Genomic DNA, 20,886 nt, shown 5'->3' with positions numbered 1-20,886 from the left:
TTATTATTATTATATATAATAATAATAATTATTTATAACACCTAGAAGAGATGCTAAAAACTGTAGAAACATTTTCTAATGATATTAGTATGCAGTTCGGTCTAGACAAGTGCCGTGTTTTGAATATAGTCAGAGGAAAGGTACAGCCCGGTGGATTCGATATGCAAAATGGCCAGAACATCGAGGCCATGGGCGACAACGATATGTAAAAATATCTTGGAGTAAAGCAGGCGCGGAAAATTGACCATAAGCAAATGAAAACTGAGATAACTATTGAGTTTTTAAGAAGGGTAAAACAGCTGCTTCGTTCACAGCTTAACAGTAAAAATTTGTTTAAGGCACTAAACACCTACGCTTGTTCCGCGCTTAGCTATTCATTTGGTATTGTTAAGTGGACAAAAACGGATATAGAGAATCTTCAGCGAAAAGTACGAACACACCTCACAAAGGCACAAAAACACCACCCTAAATGTGCAGTAGAACGAACGACATTACCCCGGTATTTAGGAGGTAGAGGACTTATGGATATAGGTGAGCAATTATATAAACAAATTGCTAATTTAAGAACTTATTTTCAGATGCAGGCTGAGACATCTACTCTACATCGCGCTATCTGCGCAGTAGATGACACAACACCGATCAAACTGAGGGAAGCAGAACTGCGCATAAACCACCTTACTAAGGACGAAAAAGTGCGCGCCTGGATGGGTAAACCTTTGCACGGGCGACATCCCAATGAGGTCAGCCAAGATTATGTCGACAATATAGCGTCGAACTACTGGTTGACATCAGGAAAGATGTTCCCTGAAACGGAGGGTTCATTACTGGCCATTCAGGATCAGGTTATACCAACCAGAAACTACCTGAAATATATCATCAAAGACCCTCAGGTTCAAAACGACAGATGCCGATATGGATGTCAAGCCCAAGAAACCATCCAACATCTTACAGGGGGCTGCCAGGCATTTGCTGCAACTGAATACAAGGAACGGCATGACGCAGTGGGAAAAATCCTTCATCAAGAGATAGCTATCAAGCTGGGACTTCTCCAAACGGACCATCTCCCGTATTATCAATACGTCCCTGAGAGTATGCTTGAGGATAGCAACTACAAGCTATACTGGGACCGCACTGTGCTCACAGACCAAACAGTGGCACATAATAGACCAGATCTCGTACTAGTTAATAAATTAACAAGACAAACAACACTAATTGATGTGGCGATACCTAACAACAATAATCTACGTAGTAAATTCACTGAAAAGATCGCCAAGTACAGAGATCTAGAAATTCAAATACGAAGGCAATGGAGAATGCAAAGTACCCAGACGATACCTATTGTTATGTCTACTACTGGAGTCATTCCGAAGAACCTCCTCGAAAGCATAAAAAGGCTGGGTCTAAATGAACATCTTTACAAGACCATGCAGAAAGCTGTACTACTCGCAACGGCCAGATGTGTACGAAAATTTTTGGGAGATACACCTGCATACCAAGTCACCTAGGGCTCGATAACACGGAAAGAGTCCCACCAGAGCTCAATCCTTTTGATACCGTAGGTATCTGGGATGAGTCAATTTTCCCCTTAGAGGGAGTGTGAGCCGTATGGCTAAATCTAGATTATTTATAATAGGAGGAAGAGGACTTATGGATATAGGTGAGCAATTAGATAAACAAATTGCTAATTTAAGAACTTATTTTCAGATGCAGGCTGAGACATCTACTCTACATCGCGCTATCTGCGCAGTAGATGACACAACACCGATCAAACTGAGGGAACCAGAAATGCGCATAAACCACCTTACTAAGGACGAAAAAGTGCGCGCCTGGATGGGTAAACCTCTGCACGGGCGACATCCCAATGAGGTCAGCCAAGATTATGTCGACAATATAGCGTCGAACTACTGGTTGACATCAGGAAAGATGTTCCCTGAGACGGAGGGTTCATTACTGGCCATTCAGGATTAGGTTATACCAACCAGAAATTACCTGAAATATATCATCAAAGACCCTCAGGTTCAAAACGACAGATGCCGATATGGATGTCAAGCCCAAGAAACCATCCAACATCTTACAGGGGGCTGCCAGGCATTTGCTGCAACTGAATACAAGGAACGGCATGACGCAGTGGGAAAAATCCTTCATCAAGAGATAGCTATCAAGCTGGGACTTCTCCAAACAGACCATCTCCCGTATTATCAATACGTCCCTGAGAGTATGCTTGAGGATGGCAACTACAAGCTATACTGGGACCGCACTGTGCTCACAGACCAAACAGTGGCACATAATAGACCAGATCTCGTACTAGTTAATAAATTAACAAGACAAACAACACTAATTGATGTGGCGATACCTAACAACAATAATCTACGTAGTAAATTTACTGAAAAGATCGCCAAGTACAGAGATCTAGAAATTCAAATACGAAGGCAATGGAGAATGCAAAGTACCCAGACGATACCGATTATTATGTCTACTAGTGGAGTCATTCCGAAGACCCTCCTCGAAAGCATAAAAAAGCTGGGTCTGAATGAACATCTTTATAAGACCATGCAGAAAGCTGTACTACTCGCGACGGCCAGATGCGTACGAAAATTTCTGGGAGATACACCTGCATTCCAAGTCACCTAGGGCTCGATAACACGGAAAGAGTCCCACCAGAGCTCAATCCTTTTGATACCGTAGGTATCTGGGATGAGTCAATTTTCCCCTTAGAGGGAGTGTGAGCCGTATGGCTAAATCTGGAATTATTTATAATTATTTATTTGTATTATAATCGAAAAATTGTAGTAAATCGTAATTGCAATAATTTCAGTCCTTACACTTTTTGTCGAAAAGTTAAAAATGGCAGAGATATTAAACAAAAACGATTGCTATAAAATCAATCAGGTCTTACGCTCGCACATTTACCGCATACGTACTACCTTAAATATTGATTTTATCAAAAAAATTAATGAGATCAAAATTGTGCAAAATTTAATTCTCTTCATTTTTATAGGTTCAAATTTGTTGTAAAAGTAATAATAAACGAGATTATTTCATTCATAGGAGATTCTGACGAATAGAAATCTACAGAAATCTAAATTAAATTGATTATTTTTTGATGATTTTAACTTCCAATCATATAGTAAGATATTTGATCACGTGTTTAATTCTGTCCAATCTGATTAAAATTATACTGAGAATTATCTACTGTAGAAAATTACCGATAGAATTTTTTTAAGTAGATTGTTTCTGTTTAATGGCAACCAGTTTCCTAGTTTTGACAACTGTCACATTTAAGAAAATATCCATAATATACGTATTAAAAAGTAATCTTACGAATATCACACGGCAGTAAGAATAAATAAGAAAATAATGCTTAATTTTTACTCAAATTTGTTGTCATTGGGCAATAGCCACTCGAGCCCTACTGGCTCTCGTGTCTATTGCCAGACAAAAAATTTTCGAAAAACTGTCGCATTATTTTCAATTTATTCTCACTCTGTTGTGATATTATACCCGATAATTTTTGATAATTTCCCGTCAAGTATATTAGGTCAGATGCCCTTCGTTGCTACGAAAAAATACATTCAGTGACATTAATGACAATTAATGTTTTAAAAATTATAAAAGTGATGACTTTCAACCGTAAAATATTTATAACAACTGTGTGTTTAATTGTACTAATTTGTACTTACATAAATAAATTACAATAAAATTTTGGTTTTGAACAGTTTTATTCATGAAATAATCGCAACAAATTGCACTCGATCTCTAAAATTAATATAGAATTTTAGAGCTCTTGTGCAATTACTACTGATAATTCAATAAATCAATAATTATGCTTTAACTGTCCCTATTTTCCCCATAACTCGGAAAATATCCGCATCGAAAATAACTCGACCGCACGAAAAAAAAATTATAATAAACGAAATAATAGAAAATCGTATTTTCAACAATTTCAGTTTCTACACTTTTTGTCGAAAAGTTGAAAATGGCGGAGATATTGAGCAAAAACGGTTCTCGTTTAAAATAAAGATGGCGGCTAACGCAACGGTCAAATTCAGTCGAGATTTTAAATTGATACTACTATTGACCTCCCCTAAAGATTCGAAAAATAAAATTTGGGACAGCTCGTAATGCAAGGTCAAATGCTATCCCGACTGGGCTATGACAGAAATTGTCAAAAAAAGGAAAACATCTTATCTTGGACATATATTTAGACACGGCAGGTATAACTTCCTTCAGCTTATTATAGAAGGGAAAATAGAAGGCAAACGACAAATGACCTGGCTGCGCAACATCAAAGAATGGACAGGATTAGACTTTCAAAGTTTAATAAGAAAAGCCCAAAATAGAGAAGACTTTGTATAAGTCATCACCAACCTGCGCTAAGAAGACTGCACCTAAAGAAGAAGATTTGGCACCCATAAAGGTACGTAATGTAGTAAAGAATGGCGGTACAGAGCCCAATTTGAGAAATATGTTATAGTGTAGGAAACAGAGGTTGAACCTCGCAAAATGGACACAAGTCCGGTTTTATTTTTTTAACTTTTTCTTAAAAAATTTCACCCCGGAACCCCCTTTTCATCCCTTTAAAGGGGGTAATTTGTGGTTTTTGCGAAACATAGCCCTTCCTGTTCATTTTTCAAAAAATTTACTTAATAGTAAAATGAAGAGGACTATATTTCCTACTATTTATTTCCCGACAGCATATGGCTGTCACCTACCGTTTAGCGGGGGTGGCGCCCCAAAGTTGACAAATTTTTAAAAAAGATGTTTTAAAAAAATATATTTTTCCCTAACTGTAATGAAAATTAAGAAGAAATCCTGCGGCAATTAATCACAAATAAGTGGCTGATTTTTTGTTATAGATTTTATTTAAGGGCAATTGCAAATTTTTTAATTACAGGGTGTTACATTTTAAACAACCCCTTTTTATACCATCTGAACCGCCTATGCTAGAGTGAAATTATTATTATTATCCATGTATGTACTAGTGTTATTTACAAATTTGTATAATGCACCCCCATATTTTTCCCGGAACCACCCCAAAACAGGAGAATTAATAAACAAAATAAACAAAAATTGATTTTGGGCCACCACTGTGGCTTTAGGGTGCAAAGAAAATAAAATATGCATAGGTCACAATGTGTAGCAGACAGTGTGTTTTTTATTTTCCATAAGTACGGTATCAATAAAATGAATAGGTGACGAAAAAAAAACAACAACTGGAGCCCGCCAAAGCATTTCTGAGGTTTACGGCGCTACTGTGCCGTAACGGTTGCTTATACGAAAAAATGCATAGGACCTTATTTGAAAAGAAAATAGTGGTCTTTAATTCAGTATAAGTTTTGTTTAAAAAAAATGCATAGGTAATGAGAAAATCGTAAAAACATGTTCTCTAAAAGATAGGGGTAGTTTCTGCAGTTTATTTTCAAGGATAGGATTACTTTCCGCATGGATGTTGCAATAATCATATGTATTTATGAAAAACCCTATTGATGGAGCATATTAAGTCCATATGGGGCAAAAAGCAAAAAAAAATTTTTCAACCCCCCTTTATTTATTTTTTTTTTTTGGTTTACTGGGGTTGCATCAAGAAATCGCTTTTGGTGTCCACGCATGGGTAATAAGAACGTGCACAAAATGATATATGAGAAGCATTTTAATAAAGGGCATGGTGTGTGAAGGATTCCAAGAAAATCACTTTATTAATTCTCAGTGGTGTCATGGCAAAATTAGCAGTGTCAGTACGCACTTTCCTTAACTTTTTAAGTAAAATATTACATGTTTTTTAATACAAGGTACGTCTGCATATTTTAAAATGTGTATGCATTTGCTTGTACTGTATCGAAATATAGATAGCGTTTTCTATAATCCGTGTTTTATTTACAAAACCTAAATTCTCTATGTATTTTTTTTTCTTAACCAGTGCCGGAACGGCGTTCCGGCGCGTTCCACCACCATGACACCACTGTATAATTCTCCTTTTTTTTGGGGTGGTTCCGGAAAAAAAATGGGGGTGCATTATAGAAATTTGTGAATAACACCAGTACTTAGATAATCGCTGAAAGTTTTCTTACTCTCATAGGCGGTTCAGATGGTATAAAAAGGTTTTTTTTTAATGTAACACCCTGCAATTGCCCTTAAATGTAACCTATACCAAAAAATCAGCCACTTATTTGTGATTAACTGCCGCAGGGTTTCTTCTTAATTTTCATTACATTTAGGGAAAAATAATTTTTTTAACATCTTTTTTAAAAATTTGTTAAGTTTGGGGCGTCACCCCCGCTAAATGGTGGGTGATAGACATATGCTTTCGGGAAATAAATAGTAGGAAATATAGTCCTCTTCATTTTACTATTGAGTAAATTTTTTGCAAAACGTACAGGAAGGACTACGTTTCGCAAAAACCACAAATTACCCCCTTTAAAGGGATGAAAAGGGGGTTCCGGTGCGAAATTTTTTAAGAAAAAGTTAGTCTCATAATAAGCACTCCTTGATATACCAGAAAAAAAAATAAAACCGGACTTGTGTCCATTTTGCGAGGTTGAACCTCTGTTTCCTACACTATTAGTATGTGGAAATTACTCTATAATTAAATAAAATATTAAAAAAACAAGTCTGTACCGCCATTAAGAAAAACAAAATAACACACTTTTTCAAATACAGTTTTTTATCCCATGCCTAGATTTTGTGTCACATTGGAACTGTGAATCTATGTGAATCTAACTAGTGAATCGATTATCTATAACAAGAAATCGAACTTAACTGACTAATTTGGCAACATTGGCGCGTCTATGAGTATATTATTTTCAAAATATTGTGTCTTGGTTTTTGATAGTGTCACGTACTGCCGACGCACTGTTGCCAAAGGTTCGCAGAACTTTCGAAAAACTGTGCGGCTACAATCTCTCGAATTAATATTGATGATGCGCTGATATAGCCTCTTAAGATTATATACGAAACTAATAAAGATTACATAGAATCTTGATACATTATTTTAATTTTATATTAGAGCTAGCTTAATTAGACTAAGCAGTATAATTGAAATGAAAAAAAAATATAAGTAGAGAGCATATAAAATGTTTCGATGATGTTCTCACGGTAATACATAGAGATAAGAGCGGAATATATGCAACACAACATTACCAAAATATGCGCATATATATGCATTACTTTTACTACAAATATGCAGGTATTTTTTCTAAATTTGTCTAAATATGCAAATGCATATTAAAAATACTCAAAAATAAAACAATATATTAAATATAAACATTTATGGTTAAAAAATTCAACCTACATTTATGTTTAATACATATTTATTTTTCACATAAAAACAAATGAAATGACACACAAAACTGATATTATAATTAAATTAAGATTCTAAATTTTAGTATGAATTTATAATCAAATATTTTTCAAAATTTTCAACTAGCAACTTTTGCCTTCTATCACTAAAAACGTGTTTGGACACAGAAAAAGTTCGTTCTACATCTACTGATGTTATAGGACAATATTTTAATTTAGGCAGTAAACTAATTTGCCAAGTCGTAAGATCTTCAGAAAAGTTGCCTTCAAAAATACGTACAACTTTCCTCAAACAATCGAAGCCCTCATTTTTTTCTAAAACATTTTTTAATTTATTTCTAATTGTAATCCCTGTATTTCCGGAAATTTTTTGACAATGAGCAGAAAAAGTGTTAACAAGATTAACCGAATCACTTAATTGTAAATTCCTTTGTTCTAATGACTTTATTAGATCTGGTAAAAAACTAAAATTAACTTTTATGAACATAAGTTCTTTAGCAATTTGTACGTTACTTAAAAGTTCTTGACTTTCAGTTACACACTGCGAGTCATTTTGAATATCTAACACAACGTCTTTTATGGCATCAAAATGATTTGCGTAGAAAATTGCTGCTTTAATCCATGTTCCCCATCTTGTAATTACGGGCTCTGGAGGCAAGTTTACACCTTGTAATTTTTCTTTATATATTTGCACACATAAAGGTGCTTTCAAAAATACTTTTTTAACGTTTGAAATTAATTTATTGACTAAATCAAATTCACCTCTGAGAACTTCTGCTACTCTGTTTATGCCATGTAGAAGACAAGTGACGTGTACCATATTTGGGTAAAATATTTTCAAATTTTGTCCTACCTTTACCATATACGGAGCGGCATCTGATAAAAATATTAAAAAATGTTCACTTTTTATTTCTGTTGGCAAAAAGAAAGCAGAGAGTGTTTGCTGAATGAAACGGCTTACAGTCACATTATTGGTTTTCTCCAGTTGTTTTGCAGCTATTAAATAAGGTTTCCCTGGTTCATCCTCTTTTAAGGCGCCGATTATAAGATGCACCATATATCGACCACATGCATCTGTACTTTCATCGACAATTACGTAAAAGGTGTTATCGCTTAAAGAAACTTTAATTTCCTCAATTACTCCATCATACAATGCATTCACATTGCCCTTTCTTAGCGTTGCCTCGTTAGGAATATTGGAGTTACAATATTTTTGCAAAAATTGCCTAAAATGTATATTTTGTAATTTTTTTAACGGAATGTTTGCTGCCAACAAAGCTTTACACAGGTCTTGATTAAACAAACGTTTTTCTTTTTTTGATTCATCTTGATCTTGAACATTTTGAAGAGATGTATGAATGGACTGCTGAACGGGTCCTAATGCAATCTTTTTTAGCTTCAACTTATGAGTAGCAATTTTTTTAAATGTTGGTCGACTTGAAACTTCTTCTCACAGAAAATCTGTAAAAGAAAAAAATGTTCAAGCACCAAAAAGAAATCAATTTTCATACGAGAAGCTGAAGAACAAAAGCGGAATTGTCTACAATTTAATGGATTTTTGTATTTTGATGATTCTCTCTATGTCCGTCTTTATAGAAGTAAAAGCGAATTTGTCGAATAAAAACACTCTTTCCAGAAAAATTTCTTTTGTGGGACATGATGCTTTTGTTTGTCAGTTCCTCATTTAAAAAATGAAATGTGAAAATGAATGTAACTTACGATTTTGGAACAGGCCTTGCAAAATACTTTGTCTCCACTTAGCTTTAACTCGGGAAAACACTTTATCCAAGCACTTTTTTGAATGATAGACATATTTAAATTTAATATATACCAATTACTTCAAAAACACTAAATACGATACAACGTTTACTTTAAACAAATGTTGGCCGGAAACTGACAAAATAAATATTAGACCCTTAAAAGCAGGTAGGTATCTACGACTTGCTACGCTAATAAAATAATATTTTTCTGGGAACACCCATAATTGTTAAATTCAGGTAGTAATGGGAAAGTCCAGATAGATAATAATGAGCGATAGATAGATAAATAACGAGCTCGTTCATATCGAAGTTATAAAATTCCAACTAAGAGAGGAAAATTTTAAACTTTTATATAATTTATTTTTAAAATATGCAAAATAAATCGTGTTTAGCTTAAATATGCAATGTTGTGTTTGTTGTCTGAAAATATGCAATATATGCATCTATATGCACTTTGCATATATTCCGCTCTCACATATCATATTTCAGATTTTTTCCAAACTGACTTGAGGTTTTCTTCTTACAATCCTCCTCGTTCACGTATTCATTTATCAGGGGACATTCTCATTTCATGTTATGCATGCGAATGGTAACATCACTTCTTCGTATTTAAGCATTCACCATGTAATAAGTTTTTACATTTTTACCGTTCATCATCATCATCCTCCTCCTCCAGCATTTTTCGTCCACTGCTGGACATAGGCCTCCCTCGTTATTGTCCATTGTGCTCATTTTTACCGTTACATAAGATTATATTTCCATTGCGAGTCTTAATCATTAAAATTAATATTAAAGAAAAAATGTCTATAATATAAATAAAAACAAGTTAGTATAAATAAGTTAAACAATAATATTAATTTATATGAACCGGTATGTACTTAGCTATAAAAAAGTATGAACATCCATGCCCCCAGTTTTTATAATAGGTTTGCTTTTCAACTTTACAAGGTCTTTATGTTATATGTTATAATATTTTCATTAGAAATTTCATAATACCAAAATGATAAAAATATACAAATCGCCAAATAGTTTCTTAATACAAGGCTAAGGGTCATACACAATTTCAAATTTTGTTGTTAGGTAAAGTGTTTTTGAAGATAACAATATACGAACTGTTTATATTAATATATTTGTACATTACTATATTAATATACATACATTTTTTATCACATTATAATCATCCTAGCGGTTCAGCTTGTCGGATTATGGATGGATTATATCCGAAATTAAATTATCTCAGTCCATTGTCCTTAAAAAGATATGGTGACTGACACTATTAGGTATTCTATACCAGCGTTGGTTGTATATGCAAATATAATACTAATACTCTAGTGAACCCTCCGAGTAACCGTCTGCGTCTTCCTGTAAGGCTAGAAATTTGTATAGTGATAATAGGGAACTTGCACTAAAAAATTGTTTTGCATAAAATTGCTAATTTATGTTTAAAAATGTTATATTCAAAATATTACGTCTTAACAATGAATAGTGTACGTACAACAACTGATGATAGTTCCGCGCCCAAAATTTCCGTTTCAAACAACTTCAAAAACGCGAGCTGGGGTCTGACGTCGTATCGTTCGCCCGTTCGGTGGGCTATTTAAACCGGGAGATATTAACAGAAGTTCAACCACGATTTTCTAAGTCCTGCCCTTTGCAATACTGGAAGGTTAGAGAAGGTACTTACAATTTGTGGAAAAATCCACGGGTTTCCTGTGACATTTTCCTGTGAAAATTAGATTTTCCATGAAAAAAAAAAAATTGGGAGTTGCGATGAATTTTTAAGTCCTGCCATATTCATAGAATAACAAGACACTATCTATTTTATGAAGAAAATTTTTTGGGCAGGACGGTTGCAAAAGGACTAAGGGAGTATACAGATATACAAACATGTAATGAAAATAATGACATTTTCATTAAGTCCTGCCAACTTAATAAATTAATCATATTTATTTCAAAATGACCAAAATAAAATGTTGGCATGACGTCACCTGATGTTTAACTGCACTTGTTTCTTGGAAAATTCTGTATAAAATTGTCACTCTGGTTCCGTGATTTTCTAAGTCATAAAATAAATTTTGTTATAAAATAAATAATTTCAGTAGACATTATTCAAAATGGCAGGATGTTTAGTTACACTTTTTTTACTATATATAGTTAAAAAATTTGTAAGAAAATTCGTGGAAAATTACACGATTTTCTAAGTCATGCCATTTCGCACATATCTCAAGAAGGTTGATATAAATCTATTTTCAAAGAGGCAGGATGGTTGTATAGTTATTTCGTATAAAAAAATTAAATTGTGTGTCTGTAAAATTATTTCAGGGTGTTATACAAACATATTCATATCACCACAATTTTCTGAGTCATACCATGTCGAGTATGCTTAAAAAACACTAATCTAAAACCGTTTACAACTTGGCAGGATAACCGCAAAGATGAATAATAAAAAAAATTAATTTGTATATCATTAAAACAATCGTATCCTATTAAATATTATTTTCCTGAGTAATGTTTAGGAATTTTTACACACTTTTCAAATCTAATAGCAAACTGTAAATTATGAGTTATTCTAGAACTAAAAGTTACTCTTGCTTTAAGTCGGCAAATACACCGTTTTTTTTTATTGTTGTTCTGAAGCTATTTTCTTGTGGCATTTCTATAATCAAGTATATTCAAATGGGAAATAAGCCACAATTTTACCTAAAAATGATTTTATTAACGTTTCGATGCCCAAGTCGGGTATCGTTGTCAAAATACAAAATAATACTAAATAAACAAAAATGTTGTTGCTTAGTAAAAAATTCTTCTAATAATTTATTTAATCTGACTCATTTATATCGGCAATTCAGACACGTATTATACATTTTAAAGTAGACGACTTTAAAATGATATTGCCAATATTGATGAGTTGCGTTCCTGGGACGACTTTACTAAAAGATAGTTCATTCGATTACATGAAATCATTCCCAACTTAAGAATATCCGCCACAAAAAATCATAGCATGTGATCTGTCTTTAAAAAGACAATCAAATGCAACGGTGGCACTGAAATTCTCGCGTTAGAGATTCCATAGTAAATTGTTATTAAATTAAAAAACAATTGTTAACATCTGTTTTATTAAAAAATGATTATCCCATATCGTTTATAAATAAGGAATTGTCAAGATTGGATCGACTGGAACAGAACAACTTAGAACGGGATCCTACAACATTCACAAGAAATAATACGAGGAAAATATCAATACCATATATAAAAGGACTATCCGAGAAACTTAAAACAATAGGAAATAAATTCAACATATCAACAACATTCAAAACAACAAACACATTGAGATCTATTCTATCTAAAACTAAACCTAACAGTGAACAAGAAAGAACAAAGAATTGTATTTATAAAATACCTTGTGAATGCGAACAATTTTATATAGGTGAAACGTCAAGACCATTAAACGTTAGAGTAAATGAACATCAGTCTTATATAAAAAATAGAGAATTTGATAGATCTCAAATATGTCAACACGCATGGGATAATGAACATAGAGTTCAGTGGAGAGATTCAAGTATAGTCCTAAAAGAAGCAGATAGTAAAAAGAGAAAAATCAAAGAAGCGGCTCTAATTATGCTAAATGAAACCAATTGTGTCGCAAATTCCTCGGTAGAATGCAGTAGGATGTGGTTACCCATATTAAAGGAGGAAGTCAATAGAAAGAAAATACCACAATTAGTAAATCAGTAACATATCGAGTTAGTACATATTTAGTATTTTAGTATTATTTAAAATTTAAAATATCAAGTCAGAATTTGGTATTATTTTTTGAGAGTAAACTAAATGTAAACCCAAATACTTACGATGTCGGGATAGTATCACGAGGTTTTTCCTGGTTTTCCCTCGTGATTTACTATGGAATCTCTAACGCGAGAATTTCAGTGCCACCGTTGCATTTGATTGTCTTTTTAAAGACAGATCACATACTATGATTTTTTGTGGCGGATATTCTTAAGTTGGGAATGATTTCATGTAATCGAATGAACTATCTTTTAGTAAAGTCGTCCCAGGAACGCAACTCATCAATATTGGCAATATCATTTTAAAGTCGTCTACTTTAAAATGTATAATACGTGTCTGAATTGCCGATATAAATGAGTCAGATTAAATAAATTATTAGAAGAATTTTTTACTAAGCAACATTTTTGTTTATTTAGTATTATTTTGTATTTTGACAACGATACCCGACTTGGGCATCGAAACGTTAATAAAATCATTTTTAGGTAAAATTGTGGCTTATTTCCCATTTGAATATACTTGTTTTTTTTTATATTTTTAAAATTTTTTTCAAATTCAAATAAAAGGTGTACAATATAAAAATGGGTGGAAATTCCATTTTAGTGCATAATATGCATCCAAAAGTGCATAAACCTGTCAAAATCAGTGTATTAAGGGCAAAATTTTGTTATTTGGGAGGTTTATGGAGTTACGAATACGCAAGCAGAACCGACCTCCGAATCACCTAGTGCTCAGAGTTGCTGATAAGGCACGTCATCTGGAGTTTCGTGGGATATCGGCAATAAATTAAAGAAAACAGATTATTCGAGGGTTTTTAGGATGGCCGAACACGAATATGACATTACAACCGACCCTCGGAGCACCTGGTGCCCAGGGTGACTGATCTCTAATTTAGAGAGTTTTTGGAGGTCGATTCTAATGGCGTAATTCATGTTCAGCAACCACAAAACTCCTCGAGTAATCTACTTGCATCACTTTAGTGTCTGAAAGCCTCGAAATTTAAGAATATGGCGTGTATATTAGTCACCCCGAGCAATAGGTAAAGATCTGTTCTAATGTGACATTCTTGTTCAGAAACCCCAAAAACCACCTGAGTAATCTGTCTGTATCAATTTACTGCCGAAATTAATATATAAATATGGTACAGAAAATGCTTAACAAATAAAAAGGTACCATAAAATACCATTTTATTATAATACTAAAATACAGGGTGTCCCATTTAACAAAACTCAGAAAATATTCATTCCGAGTTTCAACCAACCCCGTATACTAAAATTAAACATTTTGGTATACTATTAATAACTGACAATAGTAGACTATATTAAAAATCGTTTAAACATAAATTAATAGAAGTTTGGATATCCAATCACTAACAATATGTATAGGGTGTGAATGTTCCTACAAAATTAACAAAAAAAAAACGTAATTATATTTTAAACTACCTCGTATAATATTTCAAAACACTATATTTTATTAAAGAGAACATCGAGTAGAATCCAAAAATGTAAAAATATACAGGGTATTCCATTTAAAAAAACATAAATTTGTGTCACCCTGTGAAAACGGGTAGCCCTGTAGAAAATACTGTTAAATCATAGTCCTATCTGTGGCCCATGTTCTACCTAAATAACTTTTTTCGTATATCTTACGACAAACGAGTAATTGGACTTTGTCACACTAATGCCCCACCCTGTATACAAAATAACCATAAAACCATCCTGCCTCTTTGTAAATAGACTTATATTAAGATTCTTGAAACATGTGCAAAATGGCATGACTCAGAAAATCGTTGACTTTTTCACGAATTTTCTTACAAATCTAGGACTCCTGCCGTCTTACAAGAACTGTTTAACCTTCCTGCCGAGTACCGAAAAGGTATTGATTGTATTTGAGTATTATAACTTTTTAAAGGCAGGACTAAAAAAATCACGGAATCAGGGTGAAAATTTTCCGCAGAATTTTCCAAGGGACAAGTATACTTAAACATTAGGAGACGTCATGCCAATATTTTTTTTGATCATTTTGAAATAAATATGTTTAGTTTATTTAGTTGGCAGGACCTAGAAAATCATGAAAATTTCATTATTTTCCTTACATGTTTGTATACATATATACTCCGTTACCCCGTTTGCAACCCTCCTGCCCAAAAAATTTTCTTCATAAAATCGATAGTATCCTGTCTATCTACGGATATGGCAGGACTTAGAAATTCATCGCAAAACCCTATTTTTATTTTTTGGGAAAATCTAATTTTTACAGGAAAATGTCACAGGAAATTTGTGGATGTTTCCACAAATTGTAAATACATCGTCTACCCTTCCAGTATTGCAAAAGGCAGGACTTAGAAAATCGTGGCTGAACTTCTGTATAATATCTCCCAGTCTAATTGCATTGAATGCAGTTTGCCATTGCCAGTTGTGCGTGTCGAATATCTGTGCTGTTTGCTCGGTATTTATGTTATTGTATTTAGTGTAGTTTAGTGTATTTAGTGTATAATATACTTTACCAAATGGAAAACAAATCTGCGCAATATAAGTACTGTATAGTGCCGGGATGCAAAATCACAACTGTCAGAACATCCAACAAACATTTTTGCTCCTTTGTAGTCGAAATGGTTATTGCTAAGTACTAATAAACATTACAATAAAATATAATAAACTTATAAAAAATTTGTTTCTTTATTATTATGAAAATTACACCGTAATCTTTTCCAGGATATACGAAATCCTTCGATTAGGGGTAGGTAGATCAAACCCACGGGGTAAACCGTATACTATAATATAATGGTACCAAACTATTGTTATAAACGGTTTAAACATGCTTAAATACTTACTTATTTGCCTTAACACCTCCCATTTCTCCAATAGAATAGCTTTCACTACTTTTTATAAAATTTGCCACCATGAAGACATCAACGGTAGGTAAGTTGTCAGATTCACCTTTTGAAAACCCCTCGTCCGTCATATTATGCGTTTTAAACTCTTTACAAAGTAGCACTCAACTTTATCAATTTCAATTTGAAACTAAGCTGATTGGGAACTATACTTACAATATATATACAAAAGACGATTAAAATGTACTATACAATCCCCAGAATAATAGGTCTGGATCTCGCGTATGAAAAAAAAGTTGATTAATAGCAAACTGAAAATTTGTTAATAGCTTAAGGGTTTCTAGTCGGACAAACTGTGATATATGGGAACACTGGAACAGGGGAAGTTTTAATTGTGGAACAGTTTAAAAATTTGGAACGGTCAGACCACGAAAACGTCACATGTATTTTGTCCGACAGAACTTCCAATTGATTTGTTACCGTTTCATTAAACTCTCATGCAAAAATCAGACTGCTATTTATCACGTGTCATAATTACTGGCATAATTCCTGTCATTTGACATATTTTACGTGTTCCACTCATTATAATTCACATTTGGTGATAAATAGCAGCCTGATTTTTGCATGAGAGTTTAATGAAAGGGTAACAAATCAATTGGAAGTTTTGTCGGACAAAATACATGTGACGTTTTCGTGGTCTGACCGTTCCAATTTTTTAACCTGTTCCACAATTAAAACTTCCCCTGTTCCAATGTTCCAATATATCAAATTTTGTCCGACTAGACACCCTTAAGCTATTAACAAATTTTCAGCATGCTATTAATCAACTTTTTTTTTCATACGCGGGATCCAGACCTATAATTTAATCGCTTTCTTTTGAAAAACCCTCGTGAGTAATAGTACTTATACGTTATAAAAACATTAGTAATTTCTAAAGATTTATAAATTTCACTTTGAAATTAAATAAACTGATTGTAGAACTATGCAAGAATACAAATAATAACTGATAATTTCCATTTGAATACGATTAAAATGTAATACACAATACCCGTAATTCGTAATACCTACCCTAATCGCGTTGTTTCCGACTGCTAGCCCGGTTGACCGTGGTCGGTGACGTCAGACCAATAGAAGGACGTTCAAGAGCGTCCTAAGATATTTGAATTTTATAGCATTTTCAAAGCGTCGTAATTAGCGTACGGGTTAAAAATATTTGTTTTTTTCGCATGCAAGCGTTTTAAGATCATGTTCCTTATGTTTTTTAATATTATTTTAATATTTAAAAATTTATGCAAGTTCCCTATTCATAGCACACCAAGGCTAAAAACCAGGCATCAGCCCTGTATAAATAATTATGTTAATGTTTATATTACTGAATAGAGAATTAAATAACCTTTCAAATGAGATATCACACAACCCCTACTCTCATTTAAAAAAATCATTGATTACATCATCACGCCCAGATGGATGACGTCAATAGTATTATATATATGCCAAAAAGTCCTAATTTAAAAATAAAAATCGACCTGTCTGAGGATTTCTCTTCAAATTTGCTCATTCTCGATATAATGAATTTATGCAAACTCAAACGTCCTCACTTATACTTGAGTCCTGTGAGAGAGATGATCGCGAATATTACGGGAAGTAAGGAGGGATGGAATAGTGTGATCAATTGCATCCGTGCAATCATTAAGATGTGTGTTTGCCAAAGAAAGTAAATGCAAAGGAATGCAGTGACTACCGAACAGTAAGCTTAATGTTATCTTGAAAATTCTATTGAAAATTATCCACGCCAGAATACACTCTAAACTGGAGCTGGATATTAGTGACACTCAATATGGGTTCCGCAATGGTATGGGTACCAGAGAGGCATTATTCTCCTTTAACGTGCTGACACAGAGATGTTTGGATGTTAACCATCCTCTTTATGTCTGTTTTATAGACTACAATAAGGCGTTTGATAAAGTAAAACATGATCGACTCATGGAGATCCTAAAAAATAAAAACCTAGATGAAAGAGATTTAAGACTAATAACACACCTCTATTACAATCAGCGAGCAATAGTAGGAATTGAAAAATAAACATCTGAAGAAATGGAAATAAAGAGAGGAGTCAGGCAAGGCTGCATACTATCACCTCTATTATTTAACGCTTATTCTGAAGAGGTAATGCGAGAAACTGTGGAAGATGAATCAATCGGCATAAGAGTAAATGGAGTCTTAGTTAACATCAGATATGCAGATGATACAGTAATAATAGCCGATAGTTTACAAGACCTGCAAAGACTCATGAGTAAAATAGTAAGGTGTAGTAGGGAGTACGGACTCTCTCTCAATATCAAAAAGACGAAGTTAATGAAAATTAGTAAAAACAACCATAATACTAACGAAATCTTGATAGTAGAGGTCCAGCAGATCGAAAGAGTAAAAAAGTACACTTACCTAGGAACACTTATAACAGAAAATAATGACTACACTGCAGAAATAAAAGTCAGAATCGAAAAAGCACGTTCTAATTTTATAAAAATGAAAAAGGTCCTATGTAGCAAAGATTTAACATTGGCTCTTAAAGTAAGCCTAACAAAATGTTACGTCTACAGTTTACTATACTATGGAGTGGAATCATGGACGTTAAATGCAGAGACAATGAGACGACTTAACGCCTTTGAAATATGGACCTATAGAAGAATTCTGAGGGTTTCTTGGGTAGACAGAGTTACGAACAATGAAGTACTGAGAAGAATAGATAAAGAGAAGGAAGTTGAACTTACAATTAAAGAAAATAAGCTACAGTATCTCGGCCATGTGATGCGGGGCGAGAAGTATGGCATCCTACAACTCATAATGCAGGGAAATATAGATGGCAGAAGAAGCATCGGAAGAAGACGAATTTCATGGTTGAAGAATCTGAGAGAATGGTTTGGATGCAGCTCAAAACAACTATTTAGAGCTACTGCCTCAAAAATTAAAATAGCTATGATGATTGCCAACCTCCGTTGCGAAGATGGCATCTGAAGAAGAATCATTAAGAAGAAAGAAGAAGAAGATAAGCAGCAGCCGGACCAACGACAGAGAGATCAAGATAATATAAGGTAATGCTCCGAAAGTGTCATCAGCCTTACAGCGGCCAGTCCGCTTTCGGAGCACGATACGTGTGACAGTCTACTAAAAGTAGGAGTTTTTAGGTGGTAGGCAGGATAAAAGAAGGATATCCGTTTGCAAAACTTCCTTCTAGGGGAAAATGGGCTCGTACTTCTCTATTCTGAATCCAACACACGCCAGCCATCCCTAGCGATGGGTCAATCTTGTACGGTATTTAGAAAATTTCCACTCTCAAAAGAAAAAAAAAAAGAAAGTAAGTTATCAATCGAAGTAGCACAGAAAACGACAATAAATATCGTTCCCATACCACCAGATTGACAACAGGTGGAATACTTTCTTTGGTTACAACCTCCCGAGATTTTCAAAAATTATAAATCATACATAATGCCGAGGAAATTAAGATGAGAGAATTTTAAATAATTCACAACCCATCTGCTCAACGTGATAAAAGTTCCAACAAGAAAGATTCCTTAGTACTCAACAAAAGAGTAAATGAATTAAAATGTATAAACATTTTCAATTTCTTTGCAACACGAAAATGCAGCAGCTGCATAATACTCTGGTTAAATCGGAGAGTACAGGAAGAGTCTATACCGGTTTCGGAGGTTTTTTCCTCCTCATCAGTAGTCCCATATCCTCTTCTCTCCGATTTCCCCAGGCATCACACTTTGGGCCTTTCCGAATTGCAAAGAAAGAAATGTCACGGATGTACTAGAACCATCTACCGAAAAACAAAGTAAGTTATCAATCAAAGTAGCACAGAAAACTTAGTTTGATTTGAAAATGTTTATACATTTAGAAAAAAAAGTTTGGGTAAGATTGTTAGATAGGGACCAGGATTCTACCTTCTTGTGAAGGAGAGCTCGGTTAACATACCATTGGAAAGAATACTGTTTAAAATAATGTTAAGATAATAATGTTCAGAAAAAAATAATATTAAGAAGGCTTCGCCAAACCTGTGGTGTGAACATTCAATACTGAAGTGGACACCACATTTTTGAAACGGCAAATTACTAAGAAAGGAGTAGGGCAGGACATATAGAGTGTTTGACAATATTTTAGTAACTATTTAAATCGAATATTTTTGTACTTTAGCTACACTTCTCTAGCGTTATCTAGTGTAGTCTAGTTTTATTATCTGTAAAAACCGCAGTTATAAATATAATGTAATTATAATTATTTTAGGACACACAGAAAACTTCAATAATGCTTTCGATGGAAAATATGATCTCTCACATATAGCTTTAAGTTTCTACTCAGGCCTATTCGCATTTGGAGGATGGAATTTCCTTAATTTTGTAACGGAAGAACTGCAAGACCCTTACCGGTAAGTGTCTACTGTTTTATGTTAGGAAACCGAATGAATTTGTTAAAAAAACATACTGAAAATCTTTGTTTTTATATACAGGTCATAAATTTAATCACATATTCTGGGACCAAAAATAGTTCGATTGAACCTAACTTACTTTAGTACAAATGTGCACATAAAAAAAGTTACAGCCCTTTTAAGTTACAAAATGAAAATTGATTTTTTCCAATATATCGAAAACTATTAAAGATCTTTTATTGAAAATAGACATGTGGCATTCTTATGGTACTAGTATCTTAAGAAAAAATTATAGTGAAATTTGGACACCCCATAAAAATTTTATGGGGGTTTTGTTCCTTTAAACCCCTCCAAACTTTTGTGTACGTTACAATTTAATTATTATTGTAGTACCATTAGTTAAACACATTATTTTAAAAAAATGTTTGCCTCTTAGTACTTTTTCGAAAAGTCAGTTTTTATCGAGATATTTTGAATATTTGTCAAATCCACCACATATTTGTATATGGCTAAGGACGATTATGGAGACTTGGTAATAATATGAAAATTTATTTATGATTTACATTTTTAGATATACCGGGTGTCCATTTATATTTTCCCCCATTTTAACTGCCTATAACTTCTAAACGGCTCAAGATAGAAATATGCGGTTTTCGCTGAAATGTTTTGTTTTAGTAAAAGTTTTGTCTGAATGGATTGAATTTTTTATATCGCTTTCAAATACGAAAAGAAAAATGGCGGATTTTTGAAAAAAACGTTGTTGACTTTTTTTAATGGAACACCCA

At 33.5% G+C, this 20,886-nt stretch overlaps 1 protein-coding gene across 2 annotated transcripts in view; it reads left to right on the top strand.

Annotated features, from left to right (window-relative positions):
* Window positions 1–20,886, top strand: part of LOC126889459 (Y+L amino acid transporter 2) — a 190,646-nt gene that overhangs the window by 126,007 nt on the left and 43,753 nt on the right. For both annotated transcript variants that reach the window (XM_050657781.1, XM_050657780.1), the window contains exon 4: window positions 19,960–20,101. In XM_050657781.1, coding sequence (XP_050513738.1) covers window positions 19,960–20,101 — 142 coding nt within the window. The remainder of the gene's footprint in view (window positions 1–19,959; window positions 20,102–20,886) is intronic.

The sequence above is a fragment of the Diabrotica virgifera genome, chromosome 8 (assembly GCF_917563875.1).
Source record: "Diabrotica virgifera virgifera chromosome 8, PGI_DIABVI_V3a".
Taxonomy (NCBI): Eukaryota; Metazoa; Arthropoda; class Insecta; order Coleoptera; family Chrysomelidae; genus Diabrotica; species Diabrotica virgifera.
This window is presented reverse-complemented; position numbering and strand designations above follow the sequence as displayed.